The following is an 18,989-nucleotide window of genomic DNA, read 5'->3' as shown; positions in this document are numbered from 1 at the left end:
GACAAAAGAGGCTTTCAACTGGTAGCTCTGCCAACTGGTAACACGTTTTTTGTTCTCTGAGCATTGCATGGTCTTACCTTGGGGTGTCTTCCACTTGTGAATTATCTTTCTCACTATAGAATGTTAAAAGTTGGAAATGGCTTTATAACCCTTTCCAGATTGATGTGCAGCAACAATTGCTTCTCTAAATGCATTGCTTATGGTTTTTTTTTTTGGCTTCATTCTTGTTAAATAAATATCGGCACAGCGATACACATTGTTCATCCGAAAAAGGTGACACACCCTGAACAGATGGTTTTTATTCTTTTATTTTTGATCAATTATTTTTGATATATTTATAATAGCCTAACATAGCCTAACCTCATAGTTGCCTGATTGAATGTGTTGCCCGGGTTGGCGGCCTAGGGCTCTTTACCTTCTGGTCCATGCGCACAGTGGGCTTTGATGCCTTTCTATTGTGATCAGCATTTACTTTATTCATGTGTTCTGCGGCATTGGCTTTTCTTTGGGATCAGAGTAAAGGGGCTTTTGTGATGTGTGGTCCAGTGTTTCTTTGGTTTCCCACTCCCAGTTTTATTTCCTACTCCCAATTAGCTCTTTTCTCTTCAAAAAGAAAAAGTATAAACAATGGTTTAATCTTTTTTGTTGTACACAACAGATATTTTTTGTTTTCAATAAAAAATGTAGTTTTTATAATAAAAAATATTTCAGATCATAAAAGCGGTAACATTAAAACCACTGACAGGGAAGTGAATTACAGGTACTTTGATTATTATGTTACAGTCACACCTGATAAGGGGTACGATATATTAGGAAGCAAGTGAGTAGTCATGGTGGTGCGTTCCTTGTATGTACTTTTTAGTTAATACAATACCTGGTGACCAGTAAATGTGTCATAGGTTCTCAAGGCTCACTGCATGTGGGGAGGGAAGGCTAACCCATCTGGTCCAATCCCACAAAAGCACCAATGTAGCACAATCTGGTAAAAAAATAAAATGCTCGCTATGATAGAAAGGTGCAGAACACACAGGTGTACCTGTGCCAGGTGCCCGTGCTGACCCCTGTCTACCAGCGATAAAACACCTATAATGGACAAACAATGAAAGGAGTTGGTGTGGTCTGATGAGTCACATTTTCTTAATATCATGTGGAAGACTGGGTACTATTACCCGGTAAAGAGATGTCATCAGGATGCACCATGGGAGGAAGGCAAGCTGGCAATGCGTGAGTTTCTGTTTTGTTGGGTCTTTTCTGGCATTCATCTGGATGTCACTTTGGCACATACCACCTACATAAACATTGCTGCAGACCAAGTACAGCCCTTTATGCCAACAATATCCTCTGATGGCAGTGGTCTCTTTGAGAAGGATAATGCTCAAATTCCACAGTGCAAATAATGTTCAGGCATGGTTTGAGGAACATCACAAAGAGTTCATTTGGACTCCAAATTCCCCAGATCACAATCTGATCCAGCATCTGTGGGATGTGCTGGACAAACAAGTCTGACCCATGGAGGCCCCACCTTACAACTTACAGGACTTAAAGGATCTGCTGCTAATGTTTCAGTGCCAAATACAGCAGCATACCTTCAGAGAGGTCTTGTGTATTCCAGAGTCCATGCCTTGACAGGTCAAAGCTGTTTTCACGGCACAAGTGTGACCTACTCAAAATTAGGCAGGTGGTTTTAATGTTATGCCTTGCTTATAGAGCCTCAATTTCTACATTCCAGCTAAAAGAAATCTACGCAGCATTGCTTTAACAGCATTGAGTTATTTTCTAGTCAAAAGTAATCAATGCAAAACCCACTCATGGTTGTTAATTTTTTTTTATTTATAAATCGATGAAAAATGCAACTGTGAGTGTAACTGATACTTTAAAAGGTACAGATACTGCATGCTGCTAATCATTTAATCACTTTTTTATATAGAAGTTTTCTTCTAAAACTATTGTAATGTTCTTAAAATGAAGCTACAAACTGTCATACCTCTGCTTGTAAAATGATGACGTGTGTAAAGCCATAAAGTGAAACGTGGTACAGATTTATGAACTTCATAAAACTGCGATATCTATGATTACTTTATACAGGAAATGACCTCCATTATTTTCTTTTCCTGAACTGTGGTTAATACCGGGTGCTTAACTTTGGAGATCCAGTGTTGAGAAAGCTTTATGGTGGACTTAAATTTCATTCCCCTGTCTGGAACATGGCTGGATATGTACAGAAGGAACCTGATAATATAAACATCGTCAACTGCGGAGGAGCAGATGATGGGGAAGAAACTCTAAAAATATCACAATTTCATGTGTAAAATCGCAGCTTTAGTGTGATTAGCTTGAAGAAATTGGCTGTTTAACCCTTTTTTTTATCTTTCCTTAAACCAATTAGGTTTAGACAAATGTCTAGTACATGAAAACAGAGGTCTTCTTTTCTTCTTTTCATCCCATGCAGAGTTTAATCTGGACTAAAGGTTTAAAGGATTAGTATTAATGCATGATCATGAAGGTGATTGACTTGGGCTCTGATTTAGGAACGTAAAACTGTGGAATTTTCAGCCTGTCTGCTCCCGAAGCCAAGAAAGTTCATCATGTCCACATTTCTCACGTGTGAGTTCCCTGCTCCTCACTTTTTCCCAACCCCTCTTAGTCTTCCAGCACAAACTACCCAAGTCCGTCTGTTTTCCTCAAACGTCTGCTTCAAACTGTTGCTGTAACAAACACCCAGAGAAAACACCCTGGCTCACATGCATGTTTACTACCCAAAAGGCCATGCAGGAGTTCCTTCCCAGAAGCCTTTGTGAGCAATTTTAGGTAAGGGTAAAACTTACAAAAACTATTAACTCTTACAATACAGTGACGCAGTAAAAAAATAGCACATACAGTGATGTAATAGTATGTAATAGGACAGAGAGTGATGCAATAGAGGAATAGTACACAGTAAAGGAACAGAACGTACAGAAATGCTAACAAGAACAGCTATAAAGAACAGTGTGTACAGAACGTATGTACCCAGTTAGCCACAGACACAGACAAAAGTAATGTTTAAGAATACTCAGTTTAATATAAGGATTAGTCACAAGTTAATGCATGCAAAGTATAAGAGCCTCCAAAACTAAAAAGATACACAAGACATAAAAGGCCTACTGTAGGTAAGCATCCGAAGTGTACAGATATCACATATCAGTAGGCAATATTCCATAGAAGCAGCCATAGAAAGTGCAGTGAGAGGTATAGAAGTAGAAATGCATCTGTTCACACACAGCGCAGAAGTAAAATCGGTTTGGGTGCCAACGGTAACACTATCACCAGTTTGTGTACTGACAGACACTTTTAGAAATCAGTCCGAATGGCAACATCATAACAAATTGGCAATAGATCAGCTTGGTTGTATCACGCATGTGCTTTCTCTTTAAGCTGTGAGCATTTGCCCTGTTCAGTCAGCTAAGCTGTGTTCTTCAGAAAATGGCCAAAAATGTCACTTTTAAAAGTAATCGTTTAATTATGTGGTGTAACAGGTGTAGGGAATCCTGTAAAAATTGATGTGATATACTGTAGACCTCACATTCTGTATTAAACTTTGGCAAGGTGTCAGGGATCTTTTAGGTCCAATTTTTTATCCTCTCTGAAATGATCTCATGATGGAAGAGGAGTTTGAATGCTTTCCAAGGAAAAATTTTCATGACTTAAAATTGCAGGTTAATGAACTGTTTGGAACCCAAATCCAAATGTTTCTGCTGTCTAAAATGTAACGAAATATTTCCGTTCGAAATTTTACTGTATCCTGTATGATATCTTCTGAAGCAGCAATGAATTCTAAACACTGAGTCCAACACCTGTTAGGCATAATTAAACGATTAAACTTTTAAAAGTGACATTTTTGGTTATTTTTTGAAGAACATAGCTTAGCTGACTGAACAGGGCAAATACTCACAGCTTAAAGAGAAACAGGACATTGGCTTATAATAAAACACTCGCTGCAGTTGTTCTTTCAGCGTCTCCCATTGCAGGGTTGCCACAGCGGACCATTTAATCCGCACTTTCAACTTGGCACAAGTTTTGCCAGATGCCCTTTTCCTCACACTACCCTCCCATTTCCATCCAGGCTTGGGACCGGCACTAAGAATGCTCTGCATTTAGTGAAGAGGATTGGGCATTGGCTGGAAATGAAATCAAGGCCTTTCTTTCTGAAGGCAGGTGGGAAGCCTACCACTGGGTGACCAATGCCTAAAACACTTTCTGGAGCAGGTATTAGAAATCATCCTATATTGACAGTGTATCCTGCATATCTTCACTAATTACCACAAACAGCAGTGGAAAGTTTTTTTTGAGGTTATAGATTAGTGCTTAAGCTGTCACATAGAAATGAAAAAATGCCAGAGTTACCATCAGGTCAGCAAGTATTTCAGGAAGGCATTTCAGGCTGTTCACATGAGCCTTTACTATAATAAGACTTTGTCAGATAAGATCAGTAATCCAGCATGGCTCTGTTCTCTCTTTATGAGGTACATTATGCTCATCGTGTTCAGTAATTCTCTCCATATGTCCAAACAGATTCTCATGATGCTCTGTGTTTTGAGATGCATTTACTCTACCAAAAGGCAGACCCTCCTCTGACTCAGACTTCAGATCGTTGGCTAATATTAACTCAGTGTTTCAACTAAACTTGATAGTAATGTATTTTTATTTTTTTGCTGTTAATCAGATTACTAGTTCTCTGCACCACTTTAGACTCTATATTAAATGCATTTCTATGCCTATCTATGCCTATAATAAAATCTTAAACAATTCAGTAAAACTAAAAATTCTAATAAAATCTATGTCCTCTTTTAAATGTTAATGACAGTAATCCAAATGTGCAGATTTATTCCATTATTTCTATCTGATGTAAAGCGGTATAGATGATGAGTGAGTGAGTGAATGATAAATAAGCTGTTACTATCAAAATAATAAAATATTAAAACAAGTATGTTAAAATAAACATTTAATTTGTAACTACTGTAGAATACTATGAGAATTAAATGTATATAAAATAAATCAACTAATAAGAAGGAAAACACTGACAGAGCTTTTAAGCTTCTCCTATTTCCGTCTTGCTCCCCTAAAACAGCCCTGATGCATCAGCGCATAGACTCCACCAGACCTCTGAATGTGTGCTACAGTACCTGGCACCAAAAATTTAGCAGAAATTCCTTTAAATCAGTGGTCCCCAACCTCCGGGCAAATGGTACCGGGCCGCAAAATAAATAATTAAATATTTCCGTTTTATCTATTATCTGAGTCTGAACGATATTTTATTTAGAAAAAGCTTGTATTTTAAAAAATGACCGGATTCTTTCGGTTACGTCTTGCGCGACATTACGAGAGCCGCTGCAAAGATTTCTCTCAGAAAAGAAGTCACCGCTGGCAGCACATTTCAGTGATGAGTAATGGGTCGCAAAACTGGCTTACCGGTGTTCTGGAGAGGAGTAGAGCTTGTGAGTATTAGCATGCACACCATCATATGGACGCATTTTCTGACGGTTCTGACGACCATCTCTTCCCCAGGGATGTGACAGACCACCAAAAACGCAGAACTCATAATGTAAAAGAAAATGAGTTTCTTCAGACCTGCTCTAGTTTTGAACATCATGTGGATAGGGGTCAGTATTGGCACTCTGACTCATCTGTGGCTAAGCAGCCCCATACACAGCAAGTTGCTATAGACCTTTCTATCACAGCCAGCATTAACCTTTTCAGCAAAATGTATAGTAGCCCATGTGAGATCAGCCTGCACAGGCTAGCCTTTACTCCCCATTAGCATCAATACAGGCCTTGGGACTCCATGAACCTATGGCCATCCTTCCTTGGACCACTTTTGATAGGCACTAACCATAGTACACTGGGAACACCCCAAACAAATGACAATTTTAGAAATGCTTTGACCCAGTCATTTAGCCATTACAATTTAGCCCTCGTTAAAGTGACTCCAATTTTTCACTGTAACAATATAATCAATCTTATTCACTTCACCTGTCTGAGGATTTAAAGTTATGGTTGATTGGCTTATTAATATCACATCATGAAATTACTGTCTTCCAGTTTTGCCCTTTTGTGTTTTCCTTATTCTTAGGGTTGGGTATTGTTTGGGGTTTTTATGATACTGGTGGCAAATCGACACTGCCTAAACGCTGCCTGAACTAATACTTTAAAAAGAAAAAAGGAGCCAAGAAAATGGTGGACAACATAAAAGAATCACTTTTTATTGAAAAACTATTTAAAATAAACAATATATTAAAAGTTGGGCCGGGGATGCCCACACTGCCAGCTGATGTCTGCAAGCTGTTAAACACGGTGCATCCCTTTGCGTTTACTTTCATCTCGTGTGTTATCAAATGTTTCATTAGGTTTGACTTGTTTCCCTCTTTACATGCAATTGTTAAAAGACATTTGTTGCATGTCACGGTGTCAGAATCCTTTGTTGTGAAATACATCCACACTTTAGAACATGTATTTGGGCCGGTTTATTTAAGCATTTTTAGCTTTGTGAGCTAACACTAGCTGTTGCCGTCACAGCAAAGGTATTTACTGCATTCACACGCTCATCGGATGGTCTCATTTCCCGAGTTACCGGAGTTATCCTAAAATCAGCATTTTGATCTAGTTCTAATACATACGGGTTATATAAATCGGTCCCATACTGGCCAGGTTTTGGTACCCAATCCTATACCCAACTATTTTTGTAATTAAAAAATAAATAGTACTAACAAGGTAAAGGATGCTTTCTAAAACAACACAAAAAATCTTAAAAGTTCAAATAAGGCCATAATCCAGTTTACTCTTAAATAATGAATGATGGGAAGTATATTTTTCATTACACTTGAACCAAATAGGATATTGATTGAAATTAAAACAGTCCACTATATGCAATAATGACTTACAGTGTCCACAACTTTAAAAGCTGAGGACATATAATTGCTTCAGAGCAGAACTTGAATGCACTACTAAGTCCACATCCTTCACTACTGAGTGCCCTCGGATCAATTAGTCTACCCACAGGTACGGGCTCCAACAGACACACAGAACCACCCAGCTGCCAACATCAGCACATCCCTATGCTTTTAAAGCCATTAAGTTTAAGAGCTGCAGTTAGTGTATGCTGGCTGCTCTACACTTTATGTTACTGATACAAACAACACTGTTCATCTGCACTATATGTCATTTTCATGGTAAACATCATGTGTTTTACCCTTAAACACAGCTGCTATTGCTTATGTCAATTATGGCTCTCACAATGTCCAATAAAATTTTACTGTTTTTTCCAATTTTGTTTTTTCACATTTAATTTAAACCAGGACTTTTGATTGTGCAGAGTAACAACACAGTTATAATTCTTTTGATTGTGTAAAGCTGCTTTGCGACAATGTCAATTGTTAAAAGTGCTATACAAATAGAGTAAATCGAATTAAAAAAGTTACGAGTAAGAACGATCTTTATTGCTCTATAGAAATACTGGCTACACTAATGCACATATCCCACAAACAATCATTTGCACAATTTGCACACCTATTGCAGCATTGCACACTCACTGCGGACCTACTGTATTTAAACGTACTGCAGACTTTTTCACACACTTTGCAGAATTTGCACAATCCATGGACTGTTTACAGTAATATATTTACATATACATATATATTCAGCTTTTATCTTTTCTTTTGTATACCTATATTTATTAGTTAAATTTTTTTTCCGTGGCATTCATTGGGGACAGCAAAGAAAGAATTTAATTGCACAGTGGGAACATGTTTCTTTACTGTTTATGCGACAATGAAACTTTGAAAATTTTTAAACATCTGAAAAGCTGGCCTACCAGGAACTCCTTTAATGGCCCAAACATGTGGAAATCACTTGGCGTGAAGTCAGGACTGTACGGGGAATGTGGCAATAACTCCCAAATTCCTGTAATGTTCAAGGGGTGGTTATGAATGATTGTACAGTTCCCACAGACAGATGTTTCTCTTCTGCAAGTTAGAGACAAGTTATCCATCAAATTTTAAAAAGCCAGACGTTCCACTCACTCAGTGTTCATGGGAACAACTGCAGTGGGCACCGAGCCACCTCAGCTAGGATTATCATCCATGGATGTACAGCCCTCAGCCCAACTGAGCATTAAATGGCATTAATAGTATGAAATGTAAGAAACTCCAGATGTTTAAAATAATTGTATTGTAAATTCTGTAACAAAAAAAAACACCACACTTTTTTTCTGGTTCTAAAACGAAACAGTTGGCAGTCTGATAACAGAAAGGTTAGTAAACTTGCACATGCATGTAAAGGGAAACAGTGAGTAAGCACCCAGTGCTCTATGTGTGCACTCTACCAGTGGTAATAAGGCACTCATGCATGAATATAATGACTGTTCCTGTTGACACGTTCCGCTCTGACCTTCATGTTGTTCTGCTTTGATGATAAGAGGACTTTATATAGCACAACATAAAGGGTATGCACAAGGTAAAGCGCAAAAAGGTTAGACCTGATGCATTTTGGGGAAATTCAACTGATACCACAACAGAACACGAACAGAGCTCTTATTAGAGCTTGGTTAATCTCTTTTTTAGAAATTTCAATACACTTAATACATTTTATTGCTACTACATTGATAATAGTAAATGCATTACAATGACTGCTTTACCTTCAACCTTTAAAAAGAAAGCAATTACTGTCATTCCTTAACCCTTGACCTTCTGTCTCTTCATACGTGTTCCTGGAACTGTTTAAAGCCCATCATCTTCAGAGGCAGCTCGGGACACCTGTGAGAGGTGTTATATAAGACAAGACAAAGCTTGCTTGAAACTGAATATTTGAAACTACATATTGTGCAACCAGAAAAATAGGGACAAGCCAATTTTCAAAGTCAATGACTAAGAAAATAATACAGAAATAATAATACTTTATGGTGAAACTTGATTAATTTGATCAAGTCTTGGACAAAATAAGTGCCTATAAGTAGCACCGCTATTTACTGATTTAACTATTTTCAAAAAACAGTTTCAAAGGCCTACATTATTTCTAAAGGCTGCAGATATATAAAAAAAAGTATACCTATTGTCCTGTATGTTGGAGCTAATGCCTCTTTGATTAATGCCTTTTTGACAGTACAACAGTACACGCATAAGCAAATGTTAGTTGCTCTCTCCTATAATAATATGATCATGAATAAATTTTACACATATTGGAAAAGATGTTGGCATTATTACATTCTCCTTTGAAATGTTTGCAAGAATGCTTACAATCCACTGACAAATATTATTTCTCACCATTGCTATGTACAGAATGACATCATTGGCTATTAATTTCTCTAACATGTAATTAAGTCCCAGGGCTTGAACTCACTATTTTTACCAACGAACTACTAAAGTCAGACCTAAAAATATTTTTGGCAGCTAAACCCTTTCGTGAGCCTGCTGAGCACACAAGACCTGGGATGTCCACAAGTGAAGAAGAACTAAGGAATATGGGTGGACAAAAATGTGCAGCGCCTCGTGTATCTTGCATAAATAAATCTTCTTAAATCTCATTTTGATATGGTAATCAAATCAGACTGTGGCCAAATAGTCTAAATGTGTAAAAACATCTTGAACATCTGTGCTAAATAGAAGCCAATCCCCAAGGATATGAGATCCATTTCTGAACTTGAAGTTCCCATGTACGTAACTCGCTCATTTTGTGGTCCATTCTGTTGCTCATGTTGTACACATAAGGGCATAAAAATCAGCCTGGTGGCAAAACAGGAAATAGAAATACTGGCCTGCTTTTCAGTACACTTCACACAAATCACAGTTTTGCCAGATCTTCTAGTAATTATCCCTGACATTTTTGGCAGAGCTGTTCTTTTACATCTAACTCCATCCAAACACCATGAGGACAGACACCATCATATCATATTATAGCTGACAGATTGATGGACACAGCTGACAAATCCCTGACCCCTCTCTGTAAAATCTGAGAGATTTTCAATTACACACACTGGTTCTCCAAGTGAGTCTGTGATTAAAAAAAATGATTGTTATTGGGTGTAATTCACAGCCTGATATTATATCATAGTTCTTATAGTTACCAGATTTAACAGTCAGTGCTTTAGACTGGAGTTCAGGAATAAAAAGCTGTATGGCTTTGCCTACAATTTTATCATAGACATTGTACAAGTATACATTTTATAAATGCATTTTTACTATCAGTTAAGTACAATGACTCAAAAACTAAACTGCAATTAAAATGGTGTAATTAGATATTCACCGCAAAATCACACCAATGGCACTTTTTGCCGAAGCATGTTTTTCCAGCTTCAACATTGCCAGTTTGAGCCTCAACTTTGCTTCATGTATAGGGTTTGACAGGTGACAAGTATCTGTGTGGGTTTCCTCTAAATTCTGTGATTTTCTTTCACTGCCAAAAACAAAACATATGCTAGCAGGCCGACAATAGATTGCCGCTGTCAATGTGCAAAAGTCATACTGTAAGTCACTGAATGCTTATTAAATTGTTTCTACTTAATTCTGATAAGAAAGAAGTATTGGTACTAGGACAACATGCAGCTAGAAGTTATCTTTCTCATCACACAGACCTTGTGTGTTTATTGACTCCAATGCAGCAGCCATAGTCTTTACCAGAACCAAAAGATGCTTCTACGTTACCTCTTAACTTTTCCCACACTGCATTGCCTCATTGGAAAACTGACTATAAAATACTGCGATTGACCGATAAAGCTCTAAATGGTTACATACTACAGAAATTGAGTAAATATTTGGTCTATAAGGATCCAGCATGCATGCGTGGTTCATAAGCTGCAGGCTGTTTTTTAGTACTTTGAATAAAGAATAAGACCTAAATGAACCTATAGCAGGTAACAGAACGTTTTCTTACAAACCTCCACAGTTAGGGTAAATTACATCTTCACATGACTTTTTTTTTGGTAAACTGGGATGTTTTGATATCATCACCAGTTGATAATTTAAAACTTTATGCCCATTGTTAATACAGTTAGCATTTTTTGCTTTACTAGTGTCCAGTTATACACTGTTTGTCGTTACTGAGAAAAGGAAGAGTTCCTGTTTAAGTCTGGTTCCTGTTAAGGTTTCTTCCTAATGTTCTATAAAAGTTTTTCCTTGCCACTGTTGCCTTTGGCTTGCTCATTAGAAACGGATTTGAAAAAAAAAAATTGTATTACATTTTCCTATCTGTATTACTGTAAGCATATTTGTGACAAAGTTCAAAGTTAAACTTTGTAAACTGAATTGACCTGAATCGGGTTGAATTGAATTTCACTATTTCTGTGCAAAGAGGGCTTGAAAGGTAAAATGTTTGAACGGAACATGTAATTTTTTCCGACTGTGTTTTTATGACCCCGGTTTCCATAATACTGCCAGTTTGAATAAACAGTCAGGCTATGAAATACAGCAAGTCTGAAAAAAGAAAATCACTGGAATTTAACGGGACATCTCAAGTTTCTGTCTGATCTGGCCTAAGTGTTTTTTCCCCAAACATGCTGAAACATGTGCTGTCAAAACAAATCATAAATTATACATTCACGTGAAATTGTTATCAGGTAATATGATGAGTAGATTTTATTTGACATGGCATTACCCTGGTAAAGCTACAATATTTATTGCTCCAGAGACCTGTCCTGGTACTGGACAAAAATAGAAACAACTATTTTAGCCATGGATCAAGCGGGATTGCTTCGAACAATCAGTTCTAGCTGAGACACGCTTTTATTAACCACCCTGTCGTTGATTATTTTCCTTTAATGGCATGACTGTTTATTACTTATCTATTCCATACATACTTATGCAGACATGAATACATGAGCATAAATGCACATATGAAATCGAAATCATCAGTATCACTAACTATGTAAAAAAACACTTGCGATTTACGGCTGACATAAACATGTGATATACGGCTGACATGAAGCTCTTTTATGGTTTTATGATGAAAGCGCGCATTTGTCCAGGAAAATGAATAATTAGACACAAGCACATCATTCCAACAGATATGACCACTCCACACAAACCCAGGTGTTAAACAGTTTACAGAGTAGCGGAAGAGTGTATATTTTATAATGCTATTCTTATCTGAATGCTCAAATTTGCTATGCGGTTGCTTTTTTTTTTTTTTTCAAGTAGCTGGCATTGCCTGGAGATCTTCCTTGTATGGAACAATGTTTGTATTGCAGGTTGCTAAAACATAGCAGAGGCTGGCATTAGTCTAAGCTCTAAGCACTGTATTAAGCTGCAGTGAAGGCTTGTAAAAGTGCGCTGTAAAACTAACAGGATGCATTAATGTGCTCCTGTTCAAACCCACTCCCAGTGTCAGAATACCAAGCAACAGGCATAGTGATGAGAATTCCTTCTCCTTTCAATACGTCAGCCACTAATAAAGAACGACTCCCAAAATGGCTCATTGTAATTATACACACATCACACCACAAGATTCAAGACAATATCTAACCACAAACAACGCCACGGGCGACATATATGAACAGTTTGTTCATACAAAGACATACATATTTTATTGAATTCATTAACAGCAAACAGGTGTGAGGGTAAATGAATAATAGATAAATTATTGTTTGTAAAAAAAGAAAAAAGGCTCATATATATATATATATATATATATATATATATATATATATATATATATATGATTAATTTCTCAATGTTCATCTAACAGGTGACAATTCAATGACACAACTTATTCATAAACTACATACCTGTCGGTGGAAAAAATGCTATTAATTAGTTATAAACATCACCAAAATCACTCTTACTCACTTACTCATCTTCTATACCACTTTATCCTGTATTCAGGATCGCAGGAACCTGGAGCTTATCCTAGGCTTAGGGCACAAGGCAGGGTACACCCTGGACAGGGTGCCAATCCATCACAGGGCACATACACATACTTCGGGCAATTTGTAAACGCCAATTAGCCTAACCTGCATATCTTTGAACTGTGGGAGGAAACCAGAGTACCTGAAGGAAACCCACCAAGCATGGGGAGAACATGCAAACTCCATGCACACAGAGACGGGAATCGAACCCGGACCCTGGAGGTGCAAGGCGACAGTGCTAACCACTACACCACCGTGCTGCCTATCACCAAAATCAATATAATACATTAAAGTAGCAGGTACTCCATCTTAACCAGTGAAACAGCATACACAATGGTGGCCAAAAGTATTAAGAAAACATATGTCATGTATTAATGTTTCTCCCTGTGCATAAAACAGGTGATGTCACTAATTAGTTCGAGTCTATCTGGCTAAAGAGTTTGCTAATTAGAATCAGATGGTTAAGTTAATGGATGAAACAAAAATGTTGCAGGGCTTAAAGCCGGGTTGATCGCTTGGACAAAAATGGTTAAACTGGGGAATGCTCAAATGACCTGTGAACTCTTTCTCAAGTAAACTGTGGAAATTTTTGCACATGATCTTCAGGAAGCAATCGAGCAGGCATGGATTAAACAAGTGATATCAGACTAATGCAGACGTCTTTTGGACTCTGTGCCAAGCCGGATGCAGCAGGGCTTCGCACTAAACACTGATAACAGAATAAAGGACATCATACAACACTGATTATTCTGCAGTAATTTAAAACACAAAATTTGCACTCAAATTCAGACGTTGGGACATCTACAATGATTTAATTAGCATTCAATTAAAATGTAATAAACGTGATTTACAATGTATTAATAAATATGACTACTTAAGATGAAAAGCAAGTACTTAATTTAATCAAAAACATCATGCACATTCACGAGGTAAATTTCAGTCAACTGATTACTATCTGTTCGAACAGATACTAGAATAAATATAAATTAATTGTTTTTGTTCTGTTGACTTCATTACTATTTCTTTACGTGTAAATGAACATTTGTGTGGTAGAGTATCTCCTCATTAAAAAAAAAACTCCTGGCTGAAAATTACTATTTTAAAAATTTTTAATTGATTCACAATTGTATTAACATACATGCAGTACATTTTTACAGTTAACTAACAATATAAGAATAAAACATATGACACTAAACAAACTAATTTTAGCCAGGTGGATCTCGTACTCCTCGGTGAATTGCTGTCCTAAAAATATACTGAGGTGTTATGGCTATCATATATACAGTTGCAATGTATATAAACAGAAAGCTCGAGGTCACATCCTGTTCACAAACTTTGTCGAAGACTATGCAACTGCCAAGCAAGAGCGCAGCGTGATCAGCACGACCCTCCCATGGGTGAACCATTAACTAGACGAAACGCAAGAGGACATCTTTATGACGAGCAGTAACAACAACATCTCTAATCTCAAACAGCGCCATAAAACACTTTAGCGCTGTGCCCTATTTCAGATGCCATGCATGAAGCTGATGAGTGTCCTGCCCTAGCCCACCTGCTCTGCATGACTCATTTACTCTTATTTATCTAAGCTGAGAAGTTTACGGTACATGTTAAATAGGAATAAAACAAAATGGTGTATGCTATTCTGGGATAGCATCAATTGAAACTGGGATACTTGTTACCACCTCAAGATTACAGTAGGTTCTTGTAACAGCACATCTTGAACTACTATACACTATTTCACTTATGACACTTTTTTTATTTCGGTCCGTGCCCATGCTCATCGGCACATTGGGAGACAGATACTCCACACCTTGGAGATACTGTATATCCATAATTTCTATGGCAGTTACTTTAGGAGTCTGGTTGCCAGCTCGATGACACACACACACACACACACTATGGGCAATTTGGGAATGCCAATCAGACTAACCTGCATGTCTTTGGACTGTGGTAGGAAACCGGAGTACCTGGAGAAAACTTACCAAGCACGGGGAGAACATTTAAATTCCATGCACACAGAACCTAGGCGAGAATCAAACCCGACGCTGGAGCTGCAAGGCCACAGTGCTAACCACTAAACCACCGTGCAGCCTTTCTACCACACTGGCCAGCAAATAATATGTTTTATCTATTTAAAGTTACATCTAATGTTGTAGGAAAAGTTACAGCTTGACACAAAAAATTCTTAAATATACATAAATATATAAAAATACAAATATTAAACAGATTACCCCTCACAGAAAACTTTACCTTAGCAAGAATTATTCACCATATCAATGCTTTTCTTTGTTAAACAACAACGATCTGTTTATTCTGTTTATTATTAGGATTAGATTATGTGGCACATAATCCATACAATCCTGTGAATAAGCTGTTACTATGGAAACAATAACGATATAATAACCAGTGCATTATTATACTATATGGAGTGGCCTGCAGAGATCCCTAAATAAACACACTTGTAATGAATTGGAACACCAAATGCACTTCAGGACTTCTCGCACGACATTAGTGCCAAACCTCTTATGCTTTTGTGCCTGAAAGAGCAGATCCTCATAGGCACACTCCAAAATATAGTGGAAAAGTGGAGGCAACAAAAGGTGGACCAAAATTTATATTAATGTACATGATTGTGGAATGGGATGTCCTGCACACACGGGTCCACATACATTTGTTCTTATGGTATGTAAACCTGTGAACTGCAACCAGTATTGTTATACATATTCAATGAACACCAAATCAGAATTCAGTAGATGTTTCACAGATGTTCTACAACGTTAAACATAACTTCTACATTAAAGTATAAATGAATAAATATAAAGTTTGTGCCGTTCTTTAATATATACAACACTGCAATAGTAGACAAACTGCTATGAAATTAGAGGTAGAAAAATACAGAATGTGGCTGTTACAGGAAAATAATCAACAGTAACTACTGTATGCTTTATCACTTTGTTTTGGTTCATCAATGTTGAATTGATTTCACCTTTTGATTTAGTTTGTTCATTTTATAGAACTTTAATACATTGTTAAGCTGCCCAACATCGAGATGAAATAAAAAATAAAAAATAAACTTTTTTGGCTCTGATTCTTTATAAATCATTCTTGGCATTAACAGCATGCACAGGCTTCGGCTTAGACTAAGCAGTAATGCTGGTTGTATCTGGCTTTCACACTACCCCCACATCCAAAGTTCCTCTCGCAGAAGTAAACCTGTGCCAAACTGATGGTGCACCGCTTTCCACTAATCACAAGGCACCTGAGAAAAGCCCTTGTATTGCTTCACCTCACAGCTTCAGAAGTCTTTGGAGAAAAAGCAGTTCTCAACTGGAATATAAAATACTGTGATTGACACTCCAGGTGGTGTTGGAAGTCTGGCAGCAGTGGGGTTGATGGCTAAACAAGGAAGCAGAATGGAAATGTGAGTTTTTTTCCCTCTACCTCCTCTGCAGCAGGTTCAATCAGCACACTAAAAATAAAGATAGTAAGACAAAGAGTCATCACAGCATACTTCTCTATAGTGTTACACAGTTTTAAGGGTGATTATTAAATGACCTTTGTCCAAAAGAGCTAGTGGTTGTTTTCAGTCTTAATTTGTGGTCCTTGCGTGAGTCTGTGTCCACTGTAACATCAGATTCCTGTTCTTGGTTGACAAGTGGGGAACCTGATATAGTCTACTGCTATTGTAGCCCATTAATCTCAAGCTTAAACCTCTGACCTTTCTCATCAACAAGACATGGTTGCCCATAAAAAACTAAAGCTTACTGGCTGTTTTTTCTTCTTCATACCATTCTGCATTTTGCATGCCGTAGCATTACATCTCGTGGGACTGTTACGCAAGAAAATTCCATGAGATTAGACGTTTCTGGAAACTCAAACCATCCTGTCTGGCACCAGTGTCCATGCCTTGGTCAAAGTCAATGAGATCACTTTTCTCCCACTCTTATGCTTCTTGTAAACATTAACTGAAGAACTACACCATTTTTTTATTTATTTTTTTACTGGTCGACCACAAAACTGACAAGAACTTATTGTTAAGCACACTTGAGTTTAAACATACATACATCCATTTTCTACAATGCTTACCACGTGTAGGGTGGTTGGGGATGGTTTAAAAAACTATGGGCAAAAGAAAGGACACCCTAAATGGTAATTAGGTAGTTTGGAAATGCCAAGTCAACTTACAACCCATGTCTTTGGACTGTGTAAAGGAACCGGAATATGTGAAGAAACCTTACCAAGCATGGGAAGAACATTCAAATTCCCTACGTACACAGCCGAGGCAGGATATGAACCCTCTATTCTGGAGATCTGAGGTAACCACGCTACACACTAAGCCACCATGCCGCCTGATACAGGTATGTTGGACGACATTAAAATCATTAACATAAAGTGAAACATTTATGTACAGTAAAGTACTGTAATAGCCTCCATAATAACGTATTTCAGGACATTTGCTCATTTCCCTGATGCTTAAAAAGACACAAATAATGTATATAGTATAATTAATGTAGATTACAGCAGCAGTAAAGATCAGATTTCAGCTCATGGACAACAAATAAGGCAACTTGGTTGTGCAGTGAACCATCAGTCTTGTAATCTGTGACACAAAGCTATAATTGGTATAAATGGTCACCACAACAAGCTCAACTGGCTTGTTATCTTTTAGTGTCAGGTAAATTTAGCTGTAGAATTGTTTGATGTGGCTTTGTGGTTAAAGGTTTGAATTACAGATCAAACAGGTTCTATTCAATTGTTAACAACTGATACATTTTTTAGTGGACTAAATATCTTCACATTGCAATTTTTTCATTTTGGAAAAAAAAAGATTGTCACTGTACATTTTGTGGAAAATATTAAATATGTATCTTTTGCACGGTGTAATATACTGTATGTTTACAATATATTATGCCTGGAAGGTAACCAGCAGGGTGGGAGTATAATCAATTGTAATAAGTGTGGATAGAGTTCACACAAAAATAACACATCTGATACACTTGCACAAGAACCCAGACACACAAACAGTACCAAACAACTTGTTTGTGTGTGGTTCGCATGCAGGTGGATCAAATGTATAGTTTTTGATGTGATTGTAAACACTGTGTACTGAAAGTCACCTTGTTCTGTTATATAGTCGAATAAATCACCAGACATATAAATGCTCAGTGGTGGTCTCTTTATATTAATGGGAAGCTGACAGATTATACAGAGCAACAGATGGACTAGAGTTAGTCATTTTACACCTACAAAGTCCACCTCATGGTACAGCAATGAAACGAACACAGATTAATACTGCCCTGAGAATGATTAAATATATTATAGAAGCAAATAAGCCTCGCAGCACATTTATACAATTAAAAAATTGTATAATTAAAATTATACAATTATATGACAAATATGGAAAGCTTTTAAAAAAATTATGCTCTTATGCCATTTCCGCTGTGATAAATACCACAATAAAGCAAAGACCTTATTTAAAAATAACAACAACAAGAAAGATCCTGAGGAATCTATATAAAACTGCCACAACAATAAAATGTAGAAAAGCACCCACAACCAATAATTGTCCAAAAACAAACCATAAAGAGGCGGCGGCTGTGAAGGCACATAAAGCTTCTCAAATCACACAAGGCAGCCCAACTGCTGTAATCTGTCTAATCACAGCAGAAAGAAAGGTCACGTTGTTAATCAAGAGATTCATTTGTCTGGAAGGGAAAATTCCAGTACAAAGAAAAAATAAATGCACAAATTAAAGGGAAAACAATCAGTTTAAAAGTCTGCACGATTTTAAACAAAGCACATAAAATCTTACAACAACAAGCCTGCCGCAGTCACACCCACCAGCAGCCACCATCATGGCATGCTGCCCAAATCCTCTTCTCCAAAGCCACTACAGAGATGACTAGAAAACAGCATGACATAGCCAAGTACAAAAGAGAAAAACAAGGAAAAGTATGTATGGACTGTGCACCACCCTTCTAAAGCAAACAACGCTAACTTTAATAATCTCATGCTTTTCCCCCTTTGAGAAATGGCTGCTGTGCCCTGAACAGATCTTCACCATATACAGTAGCATTTGCATCTGTTCAAAATTCAAATCACTCCAATGGAAATGAACCAT

The 18,989-nt window shown here is 37.3% G+C and overlaps 1 protein-coding gene across 4 annotated transcripts in view; it reads right to left on the bottom strand.

The window, feature by feature from the left end:
* The window catches only part of si:dkey-247m21.3 (5-hydroxytryptamine receptor 4), a 47,280-nt gene that overhangs the window by 4,314 nt on the left and 23,977 nt on the right, over positions 1-18,989 (bottom strand). Inside the window, exon 7 of one of the 4 annotated variants that reach the window (XM_053477919.1) lies at positions 16,055-16,264. The exons of the other annotated variants lie outside the window; for them this stretch is intronic. Coding sequence (XP_053333894.1) covers positions 16,192-16,264 — 73 coding nt within the window. The 3' untranslated portion in view covers positions 16,055-16,191. Of the gene's footprint in view, positions 1-16,054; positions 16,265-18,989 lie in introns of those variants that run through there. 4 annotated transcript variants of the gene reach the window in all.

This window comes from Clarias gariepinus, chromosome 19 (genome assembly GCF_024256425.1).
Source record: "Clarias gariepinus isolate MV-2021 ecotype Netherlands chromosome 19, CGAR_prim_01v2, whole genome shotgun sequence".
Classification (NCBI taxonomy): Eukaryota; Metazoa; Chordata; class Actinopteri; order Siluriformes; family Clariidae; genus Clarias; species Clarias gariepinus.
This window is presented reverse-complemented; position numbering and strand designations above follow the sequence as displayed.